The 23,016-nt window shown below is 34.7% G+C and overlaps 1 protein-coding gene across 1 annotated transcript in view; it reads left to right on the top strand.

Moving 5' to 3' along the window:
* Window positions 1-23,016, top strand: part of LOC128983968 (uncharacterized) — a 69,544-nt gene that overhangs the window by 37,428 nt on the left and 9,100 nt on the right. Inside the window, exons 2-3 of the mRNA XM_054403249.1 lie at window positions 2,449-2,538; window positions 17,793-17,937. Of these exons, the coding sequence (XP_054259224.1) occupies window positions 2,449-2,538; window positions 17,793-17,937 (235 nt within the window). The remainder of the gene's footprint in view (window positions 1-2,448; window positions 2,539-17,792; window positions 17,938-23,016) is intronic.

The raw sequence follows: 23,016 nt of genomic DNA, 5'->3' as shown, positions 1-23,016 counted from the left end.
ATTGTTGTTGTATGTTTACAACTCAACTGTTTCTTTTCACTTCTGTTACAGCGTTCTCCACGTGTAGCATCGGCATCGCGTCGCATTGTGACGCTCTTCTTGGATATTTCGGGCAACCAAGCGCGACAGAAATACTGACTAACATTAACGTCAATTCTCGATCCCTCCACGATCTGTGAAGTCTGGTTTCTGTTTTCAACATGTTTGATCAGAACATAAATTTCATAATACGACTCAAAATCATGATTTCATAATAAATCACTCAAAATCGGTGTGATTTTGAGTGATAGGGCCTAAATGGTCCAACACCAAAACATAAAACATAACCTCAAACATAAGCGCAATCTTGATTATCAATACATTTTATCAATTATCTCTGTTATTGAGTTGTGAGTCGTTTATTAGACGACCATGTTGAGTAAATTGTGACGATTCTTATAAGTCGGGCGGGAGTGGCACAGATTTATAACCTAAGGATTTGTCCTGCACGGACACCTGACGGATGAGAAGGGTCGGACATCACTCAATCTCCGTGACATTCACATCGTCTCACTAGTTTATAGCTTCTATTATTGTTTGTGGTGTGCAAACAATCACACTCCCTCTTTAAACCTCAAAATGTAGGTGACAAAGATATTGGACTATTGTGGTCTTAGGGTATTCCAGTTGTTTATCAAGGACGTTGACTCATATTTCTGTCCGACACAGGACATTAGCCTGTTTGACGCAAGTGGTGCACCCTGCGGTATTTCTAGAGACACGTCCAGAAATACGCATGGGTTAGCGTTAACACCATCAGTCACCCAGCGCTAACAGATACTGCGATGGGCTCCCAGACCACCAGATTTATATCTTCGTCATTAGAAGTGGCTCCTCGACGGCGATGTTACCATTCTCCCCCTTCACCAATAGTGAGTTATTTCTCACCAAAAAATGGCTGTGTTCTTATGAACAAATACGACTTTTTAATCGCTAAACCAAATGATAGTAATTTAGCTTAGGGAAAGAAACATTACCATTATTAGACGTGGAATTACCTAAAACGGAAGCGTGGCGTTTCTGTTTTTTAGATCTGTAAATTAAATGCCAAAATTATTCTGCTATTAAGTGCTATTCATGAGTGCCCAAAGGGGGGAGGGGAGTGCTATAAATCCCCATAAAAAAACTAAACTCAAAACTCCCTATCCTCTGTAAGATTTTTAATTAACTGTAGCGATAAATAAGTAGAGTTCAAACTTTTTGAATAATGCCATTACCATTAGTTTCATTTCGTGTTTAAACTCATTAACGCATTTCTGGAGGAAGGCTTTTTCCTCAGACCTTCTGGAATAACATGTTAGGCAATCAAAATAAGATATAATAGTTTGACTCTCCCCGAAGACACTGTCTGGTGGTACCTATAATCTCCATTGACACGAGATAACGATGGTGTGGCTACATGTATTTATTTATATTGAAGCCCTATGGTTGGTAGGGTAGATGGACCACACCCACATGCCATAGTGTCACGAGGCGACAGCGCGTGGGATGAAAACTCGCCCAGGGTGTAATTAATTGATAACTTAAGCTCCTTATATCCACCCGACGTTCAATAAACTTAATTGCATTGGTACAAATTTAGACCACACAGGTTGAATTCTCGACCTTTATAAGACCATGTTAATAATATTTAGAATACAAAGCTTTCTTTGAAGTTAGTGCTTACAATACGCGTGTAAGGTAACGTAGTCAATTATTAGAAACTTACAATAGCGTCGGTGGCAATTAAAGTCTGTACGGAAAACTGCATCATTGACTCTACCTTCTCCACAATTAAGACGTTGTTAATTTTATTTCAACGTAGTTATAGCCCCTAATGTTTTACCCATATTTTCACAAATATACAAAATCTACTGTGTTCAGATTGATTTAATGTACTGAAATAGAACTTTTTCATATGTTATTCGAAACGGGGGGAATTTACAATCCTAAGTTAGTCCGTACATTGACGAAAACCCTTAACACAATGTTTAAAAATTAGTACCAATTTTGACTGGATATTCCAATAGAGTATAGAGAGCATTATGTTTTATAAATACTTCAGCGGGAGCACAGAACTCCCGTACTAGAGGCTGGGTTCAGAACTACCCAATCGCATAAAGATTTTAGCCATGTAGTAATGCGGAGGTTCTATGGTCCAGAGCCAAACTTGAGATCCAGTCCACTTACACAGAAAACAGAAAATTTTATGTTTTTCTTATACGAAAACGAAAAGCTACCCCATTGTTTAATATAATGAACAATTGTATGAAATCATACTGACATAACTCCCAGATACATTTGGCTATGAGAGCTCAGTTGACATCGTTGGATTGGTCAATGGTCAGTCTAGCGTAAGAGCGATCTCCAGATGAGTGACTATCAGTTATCAGTAGACCACTGATTGGTTATTGTGTCATTGTGTTTCAGATCTATGACGTCTGCTACCATGACGACGGCCCAGCATCAACGTCCCGACGCCTTTTGTTCGCCACCACCGCCCGCCTGCACCGCCTTCAGGTAATACTACTTATTGAACTGTTCCACGAACGAGTTCTATCATTACAACATGCGGGATATTCATCCCATCCGATATCTTATGCGTATAAGATATCCGTTGGGTTGTTGTTGACAAGTTTAAACGGTGTAATACGTTAACTTTTGTAACAGAAAAGAAACTTATTAGTTTACAGAGGTTCTACAATCTATGATGGATTTTTATGTCGTTTTGAAAACAAAACAAGTGAAATATTCAGACTTACCTATTCTATCAGATGATCTTAGCTATAATTGCGAATTATATTTTTGATTGTATTCCATTATATAACACAATATAATATAACTTTACCTAACCCGCCATGTTAAACTTCCTATCCCAAGCGTGATGTATACAACTTCTTTACTTCTCGAGTGATGTAAAGTTGAAAAAACTCACTCGGTGAGGTAATGAAACCCATTTAAATAACATTGAGTGTTTTACTTAAAAAATATTCCTCTATTGAGCCAACGACGATCAACGCTAGAAATCAGCTGTGCGCTTGAATTTTATTGTTATGCTTTGAAGAATTTTTCTAACCTAGCTTTTGTTTGTAAATGAACGTTACTGTTAGAAGATGAGTGAAGTGAATAATGAAAAATATTTCTCGTAACCTCCTGTATATTGTCGGGTCAGGTAAAATCTTGTACGTTACACGTTACGCAAGAGCGTGTTTACATCACTTAGGTGAATTATGCAACTCGCTTCCGCTCGTTGCACAACATTCACCTACGTGATGTAAAAACGCTTTTACTACACTTGTAATGTAAATAGCTATTACATTATTCCTTACTTTAACTTCTACCTCGCATACAGAAAACAAAACACTAAAATACCATAATCTTCTTAGGTGATGTTCCAATAAGGAGTCAGAGACTTTACAAGCCAACTCTTTGGCTTATCATCAGAACACGCAAAACAAAGTAAACTTACTGTTTACACAGTCTAGAGTCTAGACTACAATCTCTTACGTGCCACATCTCTCGTTCTTTTGCGTTTGTCTGCCGTTTGATAATGAATTTAAACATTTAACTTACGAGCGAAATGACACATTTTTTTATGAACTTTTTTACTTAGCTGTTTTCATTAAGTTTTACTTTTGACAGTTTCGAACATAGCTGTTCTTGAACATAGTTGTAATTGATATAACTACACTATACGGATATTTGAAGAGAACTAGTATTAATTTGTGTTAAAATGATCCATAGGAAAATAGACTCAGTAAATAATTTGTTACGAATTCAGAAATGATCTTCCAACAAAATTTGAGAAAAGTTAACCAAGCGGAAAATGTATTGTCCACCGGTACCTAATACATATAGTTAAAATTTTTCAACGCTACAGGGCGTAATATAATTGTGTTTATATTAAGTGGCCAAAGTTTTATATTGTAAATGGGTAGGTATTTCAAATTTTAAGGTCCCTGGCTCGGTTCCAAGTGAGAACGATTACGGTTACTGATGCCATTAATTTGTCATTGAGCTATTAGTAAAAAGAAGCTACCTAATACATTAGCCGATAGTACCAACGTTCTCTCTCCCCCCTCTCTCTCCTCTCTCTCTCTCTATCTCTCTCTTAAATTCTTAAATTCAAAAGACTTAGAGCTAATCTCTTTTAGAAATATATAGTTTATAAGATTGTTAAAATGTAATAATGCTAGTACTGTAATAAGAAGTAAGCAAATTAGTTTTTTCTTCTTTTGTATATAGTATACTAAACATTATTCGTTTTATTTTTCTTGTACCGTATTAATTGGATGAACTAGTGTTATTGTAGTATAGTTAAAATATTTCAGTAGGTAAACAACTTGTTAATTAATAGAACAAAAAAATCTGCATTGTAATGAATATGTAATTGAGTGTAACCTCAACAGTGTATTGTACTGTGTTTTGTGCCTGTTGTGATGGAAGATTGGACCATCGATGTCTAAATCACAGCAGCAGCAGGTGGAATAAATAGTGTCAAATCTCTCTCTTGTATAAATAAAATCACTCTCTCTCTTAAAAATGTCATAGTCTAAAGTCATATATATTATCAAAACCGTTGTACTCCGACTTCTACCTGACAAAGCGGACTTTCTTGTACTGATAATAGAAACCAAATTAGCTAATTGCTGCATTTAGTTACTTTTGCCACACTCTTTTTATTTTTGCCGCACTCATTTTTTGCCGCACTCTAGTATTTCGACCAAAACAACACAAAACAGAGTGTTTTTATTAGGCACGTAAATGTAATACGTGTATGCTTGAAAATAAGTTGGTAACACTTGAAGATAGTATGTCTACGATCAGCTGTTGCAGTGTTTCCCAGTTCGTTTGGATTTAACCTAACCTAAAAACGTTGTTTGGTGTTTGAAAAACTAATTATTTCTATGGTTTATTGAAACTGTAGAAAAAATATAATGTGTAATACGAGCGCAAAGTGCCTTTGCCCTTTGCTGCACTAGTTAGAAAAATAACTATTTTCGAGCGATGCTGGGAGAGACAATTTCCGTTGGATGGCGAGGTGTGCGCAACAAAGACACGAGTAAGCCGCGATCCGTCGGCCATCAATAATATTCAGGGGTGACAGGAAATGATGAATTACTCTGGTCGACCTGCACTGTCGATGTTTGCGTCCGATATTGACACTCCATCCCTCTGCTCTCCCAAACTCCTCTACTTTGGTACACCTATGCTTTTTTACTATTTCTAGAGCTTATAAAAATTGTCTTTCAACACAACAATATAGTTTACAAGTTGGTTAGTTTACACATTTCCTTAATGTCAACAAGATATTTCTTGAGATTCTTTGGTCAACGATTATATATTTTTTTTAATTATATTTTTTACGAAAGATAAAAAACTAACCAAATAATTTTGACTGATTAAGTAACGTCTAATAGTATAAAGCCAGATTAACTAATACTTGTTATTATTGTACCGTAGTTAGTTAGACATAATATATCTATATAGTTAACTATAGTTGCTCTGCCCGTGCTTCGCTTCGGGGCGAGAATTCACATCACCTGTTTAAATTTTACTTTCATATGTTTTGTTAGTAAACAATCTTATATACTAAAAAACTTTTGCAAAACTTATGACAGCTAGCCTGACCATACCACTGGACCGAATTACACGTGGTTGGTACCAAATGAAAGATATTTGCCTGTAGATGTGCAGAATCCCTTTATAAATTGAATTAGGCTCACAAATAAGCACGAAAAATGAATTTGAAATCTTTAAAAAAATAACATGGGTATTATGGGTTGCCATGGTGATGACGTAATAACAACAAAATATAAACAGAAAATCAAAACAAATGGAAGATATTACAAACACATGTTTTATTTACAGTGTGTGGGGGAAATAGAGAAGTCTGTAAATTACATAATATTTTTGGTTGGGTTTTCAACCACGGGGCGACCTCTAGGAACATATTATATAAAAATACTTATGGAGACTTTTCTTATGGGGATTCAACATGGGACAAAATTTTAAAGCTTACGACAGCTAGCCTGACCATACTACTGGGCCGAATTACACGTGGTTGATACCAAATGAAATTGTCTCTATATTTGTCCATTTTGCTTCGATTTCAGATATTGCTTGACTAAGTGTTATAAAAACGGAAATTAAACAATCTATTGACAATTTAACATGGGGTAAAATTTCAAGTCTAATAGGAGTGAGATCTGGAGAACTATTAGACAGATTTACATGCAGGTTGTGTTAAATTAAATGTTTCCCATGTGCCTGAAAAGTTTACTATTCCTTTAGTGAATCTTATATATTTAACAGCTTTTGGAAAACTTATGACAATTAGCCTGACCATATTACTGGGCCGATTTACACGCGCGTTGTACCAAAAGAAGGTAATGGAAGAAATTATAATCGCATCTTTTATTTACAGTGTGGGGTCAAAATAGAGAAGTTTGCACAATACATACTTTTGGCCACGTTTTTTGACCACGGGGTGAGCTCTCGTTCTAACTAAAATTCTTTCAAAATCCCTGTCATGGGTACCTTTAAGACGGTCCCAGGGCTAAGCCCTGAAATTTATCACGAAATTTTTGGTGTATAAACCTACCACCATGAAATTCTACATGTATGTACCAAGTTTAGTGGCCATCGGTCTAGCGGTGTCTGAGTTTATCACTGCCAATGCCAAATATACAGGGTGTTTTCGATATTGTCTGGACATATTTTGTGGACTTGTTCCTTGGGCTAAGACAAACCTAAAATGCTATAAGTATGGGTCTAAAATGCCTAGTCTGTTGGCATGTTTACGATTTTTAAAAACAGTTTTATATCTTGGGCATTTTTCAAGATTTTGATCACGTTTTTAAATCTCTTTTTACCTTCTGAACTACACATTTATACCAATTTTGAAATTTATATCTTGAAAAATGTCTAAGTTATAAAATAACGTTCAAAAATCACAAACATACCGACAGACAGAAATCTAGGCATTTAAGGATTCATACTTATATGGCATTTTATGTTTGTCTTAGCCCAAGGAACAAGTCCCCACAATATGTCCAGACAATTTGAAAACACCCTGTATAATGAAGAACATCTACAAGATTAAGATTCCTATTAACGATAAACTAGGGTGTTAGCCAAATTGCTACCATTTTTAGTAGGAAACATTTACTTAAGTTTGTGATAATTGCAGAGGAAACCCCTCTAAGGCTAAATAAAACCGATACGTCAAAGACATTAACTATTTGTTTCCATAAAAATTAAGTTATTTTAGAAGAATATGACTACGGTACATCCAAGAAACCTTAACTAAACTTTCATTGGAGGATTCAATTATTATTCACAGTTAAGGGAAACAAAAAACCATCTGAACAACATTAGGCCTTTTATTTCTGGTAGATGTACCTATCTAATCATTGACTAAGGAAATAAAAGTCACAAAAATTCTTTGTTTCCCTTGTCTGTGATCTAATTGACGTTAGTCCAGCAACTAACCAAAAGAATGACAATTGAAGCGAATAAAATTGTTACGGACAAGTTATGCAGGAAATGAGGTAGGTAGTTCATAAGTAATGTGAAGAAATTTTATCGCTATCAAAAAAGGGACTGAAATTTGTAAACATAGGTAGGCCTATATTGGCGACAATGGTGGTACCATGCAGGCTACATTATCAATGACGAGGTAAACATGGACAATCTTAAGCGGTTATGAGTAAGTAGGGGAAACATTTGTAGAAAACACTAAAAAACAAGATGAAGCTTTTGAATAACGGTTAAATATTGACAAAATTTTTTGATTATATCTAACTGGTATAGACATCGTGAGTATTTCCATTAGTTACATAATCTTTGAGTTGACTCCTTTAAACTCATCGGAAATTATGAATGTTATTCGTTTTAGCGAATTCCCCATATAGGGAATAAGCTATTACCTAGTACTCATGGTAAGACCTGGACCCGTGACCGATTTACTTTTTTGTTTTGAGGTCCCCAGAGGCCAAAAACACCATCCGTTCAAATTCATATGTATATATATATATATATATATTATGTGTGCGTGTGTGTGTGTGTGTGTGTGTGTGTGTGTGTTAGCACGATAGCTCGAGCAAAAATGGTCCGATTTTGATCGACTTTTGTACAAACGTGTAAACCTACATTTATTCGAACAAGTTTGCGAAGCTTGAACAAACTAATAATTTAGTATATTGAAGCGTTAATATGCGCCTAATAGTTACAGATAAAATTCAAAAAAATTGTTAATTTAAAATTCCCATGTTATTTTTATGGAGAATAAGTCAATTGTTGTAGTTTGATTGTTTATAAACTAGCAGAGTACCCGTCCTTCGTACGGGGTAAGCATATATAAGTATAAAATGCTTATTATCATTATGGGAGAGGACACGGTTTAAGAAAATTTGGTCTTATAATTTATAAGGTATCCTATACTGTAGCACACATCTACCATAGCCCCAAATTAACCCTAATGTTCTACCACTGCACCTAAACCATAGAAAAAAGTAAAGTTCTCATTGTGTACCACAACTTTTTGGCCCGACAGACGTCGTCCTGTCCTAATGTGGTTTTAGGTCAAATGCTCGTTCATTTTCAAGATGAGCTCGTTCGCATCGCTCAATCACGTCCTGGTTGAAGTTCGTTTGGTACGCTTACTCACCTTTAGGTTGGAACTCGTTCGATGCGCTCGCTTGCCTTCAGGTTTAGCTCGTTCGTTACGCTAACTCGCCTCCAGGTTGAATTTAGTTCGCTACGCTCAATCACCTTTTGGTTGCATATTAGCTGTTTTCATAAATAAATAAAATAGTGATGCACCCTGTTGGTAAACCTATTAACTTTTTAATGCTATTGAACTTGAACATCACAGAATCGAATTGTTTATGTGAACCAGCTGTTAAGATTCTTTAATTTCATTTAAATATGAATACTCATTAGGTTAACATGGGGAACTACAGAGCCACTGGGGCGGAGCCCGAAAGGATTTTTGAGATAAGAATATGCCTAAATGTTAATCGGGAATGTGAGCTATCATCATGCCAAATTTCAGCCCTATCCGTCCAGTAGTTTATGCGTGATTGAGCAACACAAACACATAAACTCACAAACTTTCAGATTTATAATATTAGTAAGATTTTGAACAAATTTGGAAAATACATTAATTTCTTACTAAACTACAGTGTTAAAATTTTACAACAAAAAGCACTTTTTACCCTCCCTGTTGCAGCAAACCTAAGTTCTCGTTAAACTAATTCTATTTAAATAGGGAATAAATTAATGTGATATTTTTAGGAATACATTTTAGTGTAAATCCAATCAGGCACATGTAAATTCGCTAACTCAGCAGGTTTGCTGCGGCTGGGGTATTTGAATATCTCCTGTAAAGCTACGCGCGCACTACGGCGGCGCGGCACGGACGGGCGGTACGGCACGGACGGCATTTTTTAGAGGGGGTGCGCGCACTGGGGCGGCACGGCACGGACGGACGGGACGGGACATCCGCACATCCGCAATTTAGGACAGTTGACAGTCTGCGAGCTAAAAATTGTGAGTAAAGATGGATGTAGATAAAGTGGTGATAGTATGTTTAATTTTAGCAGAGGAAGAGGAGACAAGAAGGCGCAAGCAAAGATTTTAGAAACAATACATAAACAGGAAAAGACTAAGTTTTGGAGAGTTCCACACCTTGTTTCCTGATCTTGTAGAATGATTATGTGTAAAACTTACCTGATTTACATAATAGATCATATTTCTGCCCATATATTGTCACGCCGGACGTTATTAAAATATTCCGGATGTCGCATGTACAGTTTCGGGTATTTATCAACGAGAAAAATCAACTTACTAACATAGTTTACAACACACGAAAACACTGCTACTTTGACAGAGATCAGTTGAGAATGGCGGATGTCCCGTGCCGCCCGCTTGGTCGGTGTGCAGTGCTCCCGGTCGGTACGGGCGTCACGGCAGCTCGGAAATATCCTGGAGTTCTGTCTCCCGGACTTTTTAACAAACGGCGGAAGCTGCCGAACGTCCGTTGCCGGCCGTCCCGCCGTAGTGGTCATATGACATTCAATGTTATTAACTTTTAAAAATTGCCGTGCTGCCCGCCCGTCCGTGCCGTGCCGCCGTAGTGCGCGCGCAGCTTAAATATTTTGCAATTGTTCAAATCGTGCAATCGTGTGTTTTTGACTAGTAATTCTTATTGTGCAAGAGTACCTATAGAAATTCAAGGGGGGGGGGGTGAGTCAAAGCTTTCAAGTCGTCCACTCCACAATCGTTACAATTTTAAATCATTAACCATAATTAAGATTCATTCATAATTCTTCTCAATAAACATCGAAATGGGATCTTGATGTAACATGCTTGTAGTTACGATAAATAAAATTTATGTTCCTTTCACTACTATGTTACGAGAAAATAGTGTTTGGTTTGGTATGGTTATTACTTATTTATGTAGTTTGAAAAAAAAAATATTTTTAATAATTTAATAATTTTCTATAGCACTAGTTCCTCAATTTATTAGGAACTTAAACGTAGGGTCCTCTTTAAAAGAAAAGGTGTTTGAATTTTTGCGTTACGTGATTGCATCGTAGCAGACTATTTCATCACAACTCCTCAGTTCGACTGTACGTATTGGTATGTATAGTTTGAGTCAATCTTATTATTATGGTACCCACTCTACCATCGAAACATGTTCACATCTTCTCGTCACTTTTCTGTGGAGATGAGCAATTCTAAAAAACAGCAACACCCAGAATCCTAGATACGTTTTTATTGATTTCAGTTATATAGTTCGGCCGCTTAGAAAACGACCTGCGCGCTAATGCTAAACCAATGCTGGAGGAGGTCGTTTTCTAAGCGGCCGACCTATAGTTATGTAGATGTTTACATTTTTATGTCGACAAATCTATATAATTAATACGCTACATGAAAGTTTGTCGGTTGAACTCCTCCGCCATTTCTTAACCGATTTTATCCGTTGACGTCTCATTGAAAAGAGCGTGTCGCTTAGATTTGCAAACTGGCCTTACATTTTTGAAAAAGTCCCTTGGGCTCTGCCCCAGTGGCTTTGAAAGTTCCCATGTTATCCTTATTGAGAACATAATTGTTTACATTTTGATCAGCTGTATAATTTAATTGCTGTTATTTATTTATTTACTATTCGAGTTTGTGTAAACATAACCCCAAGACTGTTGTTGTTTTGTGTACCTATAATTTGTTTATTTGTTGTTTTTTCTTTTTAATGCCTCCAACGCGACGAAAACGAAACATAGACAGGAGGCGTAATCGTGATAACAACCGCAGCTACAGAACAGTGGCGCGTAATAGGCTCATCACAGTCAGCACCTGACCCTGGACAATCTCAACTATTAGGTTACAAATACGCCCTAACACTACCCCAAAACGACTTTTCGTTCTCAATTGGCCCTCTATCAATGACCTGTGTTGCCTGTACAGCGAGGCATTTAGAGAAGGAGAAAACCGGCCGGAATGCTTTAGGTTTATCAATAACGAAGATAAACATGGTCCGAGTTACACATCGGTAATCTTTGAGTTGACTCTTTTAAACTTATTTTAAATATGACTGTTATTCGTTTTGAAATAACTCCTAGAATACTTTGCAATTGCTCGAATTCGAGCAACATGTACACTAGTTATAATTATTTTATGCCAGTGCATTGTTGTGTTTTTGCTCTCCTCGTTTGTCTTAACCTATCAATTCTTGTTAGTAAGCTCACAGTATATAAGTTAGTAATATTTCGGTTATTTAATGTGAATTGAAATCAACTTTAACTTAGATTGACGTCTTATTATAAGAAGCAACCCTGAATTTCGAGAGTCAAATGCAAATCCTGCCACTTAAACTATAGATTTAAGTGTTAAAATATACAGGTTTTCCCAATTATTTTTATTAAAAGTAACATCTATATATTAATAGGCAAGCATTTTTCTTTGAAACCTTTTTTCTCAGCTCTTGTGCATTTCAGGGAAAATCTACGTGTTGGAAAGATTTTTTCCTGTAGATGTGAAGAATCTCTTTAAAACTAAAATTGGCTCATATATAAGCACAAAAAATGAATTTGAAATATAAAAAAAATTACAATCACGTGTTTTATTTACAGAGTGGGGTGAAAATAGAGAAGCCTGTTCATTTTCTCATTTTTCTTTGTCAAAAGAGCCAAAACCCCCCGACGGCTACCCGGTACCTATAACTAAAATACCCCCGCCGCAGCAAACCTGCAGCCTAAGCGAATTTCCATTTGCCTGGTTGGATTTACACTAAAATATATCCTTAAAAATATTACATTTATTCCCTGTTTAAATAGCGTTAGTTTAACGAGTATACTTAGGTTTGCTGCAACAGGGAGGGTGGTAAAAAAGTGTTTTTTTTTTTGGAAAATTTTAATAGTTTAGTATGAAATTAATGCATTTTCCAAAATGTTATCAAAATAAGCTCATAAACAAACAAACTACAACAGTTTACAATTTTCTCCTTAAGAATAACATGGGAATTTTAAATTTACAATTTTTTGAATTTTCTCCGTAGCCATTAGGCGCATAATAACGCTTCAATATACTAAATTATTTGTTTTTTTAAGCTCTACAAAATGGTTTAGAAAGAAGTTGCTAAATTTTATATTTTTAGGGTCAAAAATGGGAAAAACCAACTGTTACCCCATAAAACCCCTCATAAACCCCTCTTGCCATAGTCCGATCATGCTGGTTCGCGAACTCGTTCGAATAAACGTAGGTTTACACGTTTGTACCAAATTTCATCAAAATCGGATGATTTTTGCTGGAGTTATCGTGCTAACGGACACATATATAAATAAATAAATATATATACTAGCAGAGTACCCATCCTTCGTACGGGGTTGGCATATAAGTATAAAATGCGTATTGCAGTTATACTCAAGCTTTTAGTTTGCAATTGGGAGGACACAGTATGAAAAAAATTGCTTCTTAAATTTTACAGTATACTATGGTATTACACATCTACCATAGCCATTATGTTCTACCTCTTCACCTAAACAATAGAGAAAAATAAATTATTAAACATTCGCAAAATATCACAAACTATTAATGAAATTAAAAACATAAATATAACTGTAAACAATCCTACTTTGACAGTTCTCATTGCGTATCACAGTTTTTTGCTGCTGTTTAGTTCAAATTATCTGTTTTCATAAATGAAAAAAAATAATAGCGCTGCACCCTTTTGCATATCATAGAACAAACATTTTAGTTGAAACAGCTGACTAAATTCTTTAATTCCCTTATTCCCTTTAAATATGAATACTTATAAGGTTAACATGGGGAAATAAAGAACCACTGGGACGGAGCCCGAAAGGATTTTTGGGATAAGAATATGCCTATATGTTAATCGGGAATGTGAGCTAATATCATGCCAAATTTCAGCCCAATCCGTCCAGTAGTTAAGGCGTGATTGAACTTCAAACAAACAAACACACAAACTTTCACATTTATAATATTAGTAAGATATATGGATTTGAACGGATGGTGTTTTTGGCCTCTAGGGACCTCAAAACTAAAAAGTAAATCGGTCCCGGGTCCAGGTCTTACCATGAGTACTACGGTAATAGCTTATTCCCTATATGGGAAATTCGCTAAAAAGAGAAGCCTGTACATTTGACTTGCAACTAGACATTCTATGTTAAAGTAATCGCCAGTTAAAAAAAAATCAAAATCTTCTAAACAGATGTGAGCCACCGACAGATTGTGCTATTCTAAATTACTAATTTCTCTCGAATACACGATCTTTTTTTACCAAGTCAAACTTATGGAATTACTTATTAAGAGCTATAGCAACTAACTGTTATGACCCATCAACTTTGTCAGCAACACAAAATAAGATAGAAAAAAAAGTGACTGGTTCACACAACTACATGTTTTTAATTAAAAAAAAAAAATGGCGACAACTGGTCCATATAGATGGGATGTCTACTTCAGTATCCAATATTCAATGCGGGTACATTACAATTTTTGGTCGAGTTTTCGACCACTAGTTTCAATAAATACATCTTCATTCGTCACAATGATCGTCTGTTAAGCTCTAGACCTAGAGTTGGATATTTTGGCTCCACCCAGCTGTCCCTGAAGGCTTGGCACGGCGTTAGCAAGGACAGTACTCAGTATGTAGGTATCGATATCTCTGATGACGAGGCTCGAGCTACCTCCTGACTGTTGATTACCGATTAGACTCTCGTACGCGTGTGGCGTACCTTGGTGTTGTGTCTGGGTTTGTAAGCCAAGGCGAAGATGGTTTATATATCACCCAGTAAGTAGGCTGTCACCAAATATTTATTGAACAATTTGTCGTCAATTACCACCAAACTAGGACTAACCCTAGTAGTCAGCGTCTCAAACCTCCGTTCGGTATATGCACAACAATATTAGGGGTTGGAACCGCTTTTCTACAAGAGTTTGATATCCCTTACAGGCGCTGACAAAAATCACGTTACAGTAAAAACTACCATTTGAAGGCCGTGTGGATAGTTATTTAATATACTTAAATCAAAATACTTATACATACGTATATTACTTAATTTAAAATGTTACATATTCGGTAGTCCTATCTCTTGACAGGTTAATTTGATGACTGATTTATCTGTTGTAAAAAAGTTTCCCACTCCCATTTGAGAAAAACATTGTGCTCTAAGGATGCAGCTCAATTTTGTTATTTTATTGTCACAACCCTCCTGGACATCCATTCAACCGATAATTCCCACTCAAAACTCTTGAAATTAAAACACAAACATTTAAGTCGACCTGTGTTTGTTGATATCCAAGTGAAAAAATGCGTCAATATTGGTTATGTATTTTGAAACATGGGGTATGTCATTTGTCTAAATCTGAAGTAAAACTACAGTACTCAACTTGAGTGAATCCTTTCATCTACTGGATAGCGTGTGGCGTGTAGCGTGTAGTAGCGGAGGAAGCATGTAAGTGACCTATTGAAGACTCGCTGACGTCAAACCACTGTTGCATAATTAAATTGCCGATTGAATGAATGGTCGTTAGAGGCCTTGTCAGTGACGACCATTGCCAATTGTCTTCAATTCTAGCTATTATGTTTTACTTTTAACATATTTTTCAGATTTATTTTAACACCAAACTGGAACAGAGCTGAAACAACAAAGCTTAAGGGAAGTTTAGAATCGTGTTTGTTACCTTTTAGTACACTTTTTAGTTATGTTAAGCAATACTTATGTGTTGCACTTTTTACTATTTTCTGAGAAAAATTTGTTCTATCCTAGGATCTAAATACCGTATTTAATGCATATTTGGATTCAAATACTATCCCCATAAAACTATTTGGGAATGGGAAATGTTATTAAATGTTGTATGCTATATTGCGTGTTTGTAGGACTAGAAAGGATATATGCTGAAAGGATTGATTGAAAACCGGATTTGTAGAAGACAAAAATAAACGTAAACCTACATATACACTATATTTGAGCTTGTTAAAACACATATTGAATCTTATTAACAAGCAATAAACTCGCAATATCACTAAACTTTTTAGATAAGAATGCATATCAGCTAATCTGCAATGAAGTAGAGAAAACGGGTATACCAACATATAAGCTTGTTCTGTCGTTAAAACGTGTCTCCCGGTTCTTTTAATTTTTAATCGGGCTTAAAAATAACACCAACACCCTAATTTACTTAAATTGTTAATAAGCAAAACTTAGACGAAACACGTCTTGTTATCCAGTTGTTTGATTACCTTAGTCAATAAAAGATTTATTAACTCTTTTTGTGGTGTCTTGGGTACCCAAAGGTTGTTTCCCGGCATAGTTTTCTTTTAGCGAATTACCAGGGAAGTAGCTATAACCGTAGGTTTCATGGTAAGACCTAGGCCCAGGACCAATTTACTTTTTCATTTTGATGTCCCCAGAGGCCAAAAACACAATTTGTTCAAATTTTTTTATATACGTCCGTGAACGTGATAACTTGTAATTTTTGTCCGATTTAGATGAAATTTGGTTTGAAGGTGTAAGGCGGGATAAACTTGAATGGGTTCGCGAACCAGCATGATCGGACCATGGAAACGGGGTTTGACGGGGGGTTATATATGGTAAAAATTAGGTTTTCTAATTTTAGCGAATTTCCCATATAGGGAATATTAGCGAATTTCCCATATAGGGAATAAGCTATTACCGTAGGTCTCATGGTAAGACCTGGACTCGGGACCGATTTACTTTTTCATTTTGATGTCCCCAGAGGCCAAAAACACCATCCGTTCAAATTCATATATACAGTATATATATGTCCGTCAGCACGATAACTCTAACAAAAATTATCTGATTTTGATGAAATTTTGTATACACGTGTAAACCTACATTTATTTGAACGAGTTCGCGAACCAGCATGATCGGACCATGGGAACAGGGGTCTACGGGGGGTTTTATGGGGTAAAAATTAGGTTTTCCCATTTTTGACCCTAAAAACATAAAATTTTGGAATTTTTCCCAACCATTTTGTAGAGCTTAAAAAAAGAAATAATTTAGTATATTGAAGCATTGTTGTATGCCTAATGGTTACGGAGAAAATTCAAAAAGTGCAAATTTAAAATTCCCATGTTATTATTATGGAGAAAATGAAAACTGTTGTGGTTTACTTGTTTATGGATATATATTGATCAAATTTGGCAAATTCATTTATTTCATCATATACTATTGACTTATGGTCGAAAAACTCTTTTTACCTTCCCTGTAGCAGCAAACCTAAGCACTCGTTAAATCTAATGTTATTTAAATTGAGAATAAATATGTCTTATATATGGAATTATTTTAGGAAAAATGTAATCAGACAAGTTGAAATTCGCTTAGTCTGCAGGTTTGCTGCGGCGGGGGTATTTTACCCTTAAAACTCAAAATTTATCAATTTTTCTCCAGACCTTTTTAAAGAGCTTAAAAAAATCAAATGATTAAGTATACCAAAGTGTTTTTGGCGATTGGTTACGGAGAAAATTAAAAAAAAAAATTGTTAATTTATAATTCCCATATTATTATTATGCAGAATATTGTAAAATATTGTAGTTGGTTAGTTTATGGATATATTTTGATCAAACTTGGCGGCTTTATTTATTTCACACTAAGCTATTAATATAAAAAAAAACACACTTTATTAGTTTTCCTGTAGCATCTAACCTAGGTACTCGTAAAACATAAATGTTAATTTAATAGATTAAATACAAATCAATCCAGGCAAATGGAAATTCGCTTAGTCGGCAGGTTTGCTGCAGCGGGGGTATTGTTACTATATATATTCCTAATTTTGTCTGTAATGCATCTGCTCGGATCACTATTTCCTCTTTCCTATGCGGCATCGGTATCATATAAAAATTTGCAAAATTTAGTATAGATATGAACTCCAACCTTGGACCATGTATTCATGTAATATTAAGTATAATGGTAATCAAATATTTTAACAGACAGCACCGGTACAAACTAATTTAACCAAAGAAAATATTTTTAAGAACCAGATATGATCGTTTTTAGTCTATCGGGTAATTAGATGCTACGGTATAACTTACTCATATTTTAATCATTACAGATTTGTTGATACCCCTAGAGATTAAAAAACTGCTACGCTATGATTAATGACACATAATAATTAAAGACCGTAAAGTTGTGAGGTTTCAATACAAGTGTAAAATTGAACAAAAAACAACAAGATTTTACCAAAAGCTAATGTGATACAAATGCTACAATGTAAGTTGGTTTGTGTTGCAGTATCGTGGTTGATGACGTGGACGCCAATGGAGCAGAAGACAAAATGCTACAGAAGCTACTGGCAGATACGGCACCTACATTGAGGAAACGTACACAATGTAGCGAGAGCAAGGAGGATTCTGATGCTAGGATCAAACAAATACAGGTAGTCCTCAGTTGAACACTCTTGATAGAGAATTTCGTAGAGGTAGCGATAGGTAATTTTTAATCTATTCATTAAAAGATACAACCAGTGATTATTTTACATGATGCTGATTTTTTTTATGTTGTTATTCATTTCAGTAGGATTGTAAAAAGAACAGGTAAATCTAGCCCAAGTAATACGTATTTTAAAATTGTATGTGTAAAAATTATTACTATTAGTAAACACTTTTTCGATGTTGAGATAAACAAGTACTGTAAAAATCCTTATCTTGTAGCCTAAAGGTTTACTCTTTACTTTGTAATAATTTTGTGTAAGCCTAATATTATTATACTGGTAGCATTATATCTTTAGCAATATGGGAGAGTCCCTGAATGCCAGGTAAAATAAATGTTCAGGAGCACTCCATATTACGAAGAATATAACTGCACAGCTTGTTTTTAAAGCATGTTGATGATAATTTAGTTCATCTGTTTGATTAAATAGAGTAACGTTAAATAGTATTTTCATAAAAAAGTCGCTTAGAATACGGTTCAGTTAAAGCAAACACAGCTAAGTGCTAGGGGTAAAGTCAAACAAGGAAATACGAGCTAAGACTGAAAAGTCTTTTACTCTGCTTGCTTGGTCCCTTTCTCTTCACACAAACCTTTCCATTTAAAGTTCAAAATATAATATTTTTGCACCGGACTGACAAAAAAGTTGAGCTTGAAACACAATTAATTTTGGTCCGGTTTTCATGAAATTTTGGTCGAAGGTTTAAGGGCGTGAGAAACTTGGATAAGTTTCAATTCCAAAAACTGTAAATTTAAAATTCCCATGCCATTCTTATGGAAATTAAGTAAACTGTTGTTGTTTGCTAGCTTAATGATAAATGTTGCCCAAAATTTGGCAAATTTATTTATTTCACCCTATACTAAGCATTTTGTAGGAACACACTTTTTACTTACCCCATAGTAGCAAAGCTAATTACTTGTTAATTCATAAACCTAATGTTATTCAAACTGGGAAATAAATTTGTTTTGTTTATGGAAATGTTTTAGTAGGAATCCAATTAGGGAAATTGAAATGTTGCTTCGTCAACAGGTTTGCTGCGGTGGGGGTATTTTAAATTTAAAATGGGCTAACCTTTCATAGTACTTAATGAACAAATATACAGTATTGCCCATCCTGTACTATACGAACCTATTTCAACTTTATTCCCAGGTTGATTCCTAAGAGTGGCCGTTGAGGTTATTCCACTGCATACAAAATATTGATTAAACACTGCAATAAATCTCAAATTAAAAATGTTACAAAAAAATGTTAATAAATCTTTCAAATTTGTTTTGAAATCAAAACAAAGTAATTCGTTTATGATTTAGTCAATGTGGTTATTTCATGTTAAACATTCCTCCAACACAACAATAACCTTCAAATTAAAATAAAATACCACCTCCGCAGCAAACCTACCGTCTAAGCGAATTTCCATTTGCCTGAAATGATTTTCAATATAATCTATTTAAATAACACTAGTGTAGGCCTACATGTTGCTCGACATAGAGCAGCTATTGCAAAGATGTTAACTAGTTATTTAAAAACAAATAACTTATTTAAAAACTAATAAAAGTCATAATATCCGATGAGTTTAAAAGACTCAACTCATAGATTACGTACCTAACAGTTCCATATAGGCCTAATAAACATTTCTTGTAAATATTTTATCATTTTTCAAAAGCTGTTCTGGTTTTTTTGTTTCCAAATTATAGCCGCATTAGGTTGTCTATGTTGATCTTCGTCAATGATAATGTAGTCAGCATGGTACTACCCATTGTCGCCAGTATACGTTTACAAATTTCAGTCATTTTTTATAGTGATAACATTTTGTTTAAATTACCGGTACTTAGGAACTGCCTGATTTTCTCCATAACCTCTCTGTCACACTTTTATTTGCTTCAATTGGCATTAATTTGGCTATTTACTGTTATAACTTAAGTTATATTTACCTAGAGAAATGCAGAATTCAAAGGCCTAAATGTTGTTCAGATGTTTTTTTGTTTCCCTTGAATGTGAATAATAATGTGAATAATGCGAATCCTTCGATGAAAGTTTTATTAAGGTTTCTTGGATGTGATTTTTCATATTATTTAAAATCACTTGACTTTTATGAAAACATATATTTAATGTCCTTGTCGTACCAGTTTAATTCGCCCTTAGAGGGGTTTCCTTTGCCAATCATCATAAAGTTAAGTCCGTGTTTCCTACAAAATAGTAGCACTTCGGCTAACATCCTTGTTAAGGTCAGTTTGCAAATCTACGCGACATGCTCTTTTCAATGAGATGTCAATGGATAAAATCGGTTAAGGAATGGCGGAGGAGTTCAACCACAAAGTTTCACGTAGCGTATTAATTATATAGACTAGTGTACATGTTGCTCGAAATCGAGCAATTTCAAAGAAGTACAGGAGTTATTTATAAACCAATTACTTGTTTAAAAACTAATAACAGTCATAATTTCCAATGATTTTAAAAGAGTCAACTAAAAGATTATTAACCAATGGAAATACTCACAATTTACATAACAGTCATATTCCAGTTTAATGGGTTAATTGAGCGTAGCTCTTTGGGATCAACTTCAATGCAACAAATAAAGCAACATCACTCAATAACGGCAGAACACATTTCAGCTAAACTTAACAAGATTACTTAGACTAATAGTGAGATGGTTAATAAACAAACAAATTTCAATTAGATAATGCTAATGCAATTTAAAACGAACTTAAAATTTCCAAATTTTAACATTAGGCTTATGGGACTAAAGTAGCCATATGACAGTTTTTTGTTAACAAGAAAAATGTAAACAAGAGAATCCTAAGGCATTTCTGAACTTTCTAGACTTTTCTTTTAAACGTTTTTAAACCATTCCTATGATTTTAATAAACAAGAAAATGCCGTTAAAACATTTTTTTAAGGCGCGGAATTCACTGAAAATCGAGAAAATATACGGAACTACTTTCTCAATGCGCAGAGTATAAACAAGGAGCGGAGGGATACGGACCAGTGACTACTTTCTTGGGAACCTATTTGTGTTGCCAGCTGATTAGAAACAGCCAATGTTAGAAATCAGGATTTAATAAGCGATATATTGAACCGCATCGAAATCGATATTTAATCCGATAATACATCACTGGTTATATTATGTTGAATTACATCGACGGTGCAGTAAGTTATTACACTTATTAATAAAACGCAGATTGAACACTGATCTAATTTAGGCATGTGGGGAAGGTAGGTCAGGGTTTATGAGTATTCGTGACTACATTAAGTGTTTTGAAGTAAGGTTAGATTAGGGAGGTAAAGTGTAGGTTATAGGTAGTTCCATCCCCATGTTAAATTTGTAACCAGCGTTTTCAACAAAATCTTCTGTATCCAATAACCAATGGTATTATTAAGGACAGTATTAAAATGCCATATCTAAATCGTCCTAATAATGGTAGAAGACCTACATTCCAGTTACATTACAATCATATCCTCCATTAAGAATACTTGGTATTAACAATCGTAAATTATTTCTAGCAAAGAAAGCTGAGTTTAACCGATTGCAGGGGTTGAAATGAAGACCAATATTTATCTTGCACAGTTGAATTTAAACTGTTTTTTTTTTTATTTTTATACTTTAATATAGCCTACTTTAACCGAATGTAAGGGTGAAAAATGAAGTCCAATGTTTTTGTTGTAGGCTACAGTTGAATTTGAATGTTGAATTTCCTTTATCTTTTTTATACTTTAATGCCCTTTTTGGATGTTAATACCAGATTCCAACTACTGTAATATTTTCCTGGTCAAAACTACCATAATGCACTTTTAGAAGAGGTATCTGAATAAAAAGATGTAGTAAAAACAAATCTGAATTATTATAATTTTAATCAATAAAACCAGCATTAGTACATCTTTTGACTTTTTTACATTTAGTTACTTATACAAATATCAAATCACGTTTGTTCCGCTCAACTGGCTTTCACCTCTCTGAAAGCAACCCTAGTTTTTAACAATTAAACTGCCCATGGACGGGATCAGGTAAGCTTACAATTTAAGTCAACGTAAAAAGGCTGTCAGCTTTTATAAAGTACCGTACCTAAGTTATTTAGCCAATTTGTAGACAATAAGGAAGGTGTAGGCTACTTTAAACTCTACAGGACAGAGTTAGGCAAAAACTGGTAGAACTATTAAATGGTGTTATTTATCATGGCTTACTCATATGCCAAATCCTAAAAAAAATAATAACTAATAAGTTATATCATTAAACACAAACCAACGTCCATACCCAAAACTATACACATTTTTAATACAACATAGATAATTTACACATTGACTGTTTACAATTAACATATGTTCTTCTTCTCACTATTAATTATTTTTGCTCCGCAACAGGAAAAATCTGTTTCATTTTCATTGAAATCTATATATAAAGCCAAAAGTACCCATGAGCTTTTGAGAAAACTACAAGTCACACCCCCATAAACCATACACTTAAAATGTTCGTCATGACGAGAAACCTTGCGCAAAATTATCCATTATTTCATAAATTACCCTTTAAGGTCGTAATTCCTTTCTAAAGGAAACTGTCCATATACCTAATGTTAAAAATACCCCAGCTGTTCTTTGTTTGTTATTCTTTCAATTTGTTACCTTATTAAAACCAGGTGTGATTATTTGTTTGTTTTACTGTATTTTGTTTATTTCAGGTTAACTTAACCAATCAATAGTGTTATTAATACTTATGAAGTCAAAAGGGGTGAAGCCCGTGGGTAACAGCTAGTAGATTTATCTATCTTCTATCTATATATTAATAGGCAAGCATGTTTCTTTAAAACCTTTTTTCTCAGCTCGTGTTCATCGTAGGGAAAATCTACGCATACCGTTAGAAAACTATTTTCCTGTAGGTGTGCAGAATCCCTTTATAAATTTAAATAGGCTCAAAGATAAGCACAAAAAATGAGTTTAAAAATTTGAAAATATTAACATGGATCTTATGCGTTGCCATGCTGGTAACGAAAATAACAACGAAATATAAACAGAAAACCAAAACAAATGGAAGAAACTCAA

The sequence above is a fragment of the Macrosteles quadrilineatus genome, unplaced genomic scaffold (genome assembly GCF_028750875.1).
Source record: "Macrosteles quadrilineatus isolate MER2022 unplaced genomic scaffold, UCM_ALF_1.0 Scaffold_2__2_contigs__length_208266976, whole genome shotgun sequence".
NCBI lineage: Eukaryota > Metazoa > Arthropoda > Insecta > Hemiptera > Cicadellidae > Macrosteles > Macrosteles quadrilineatus.
Note: the sequence above shows the minus strand (reverse complement) of the source record. Positions and strands in the feature narration are given on the sequence as shown.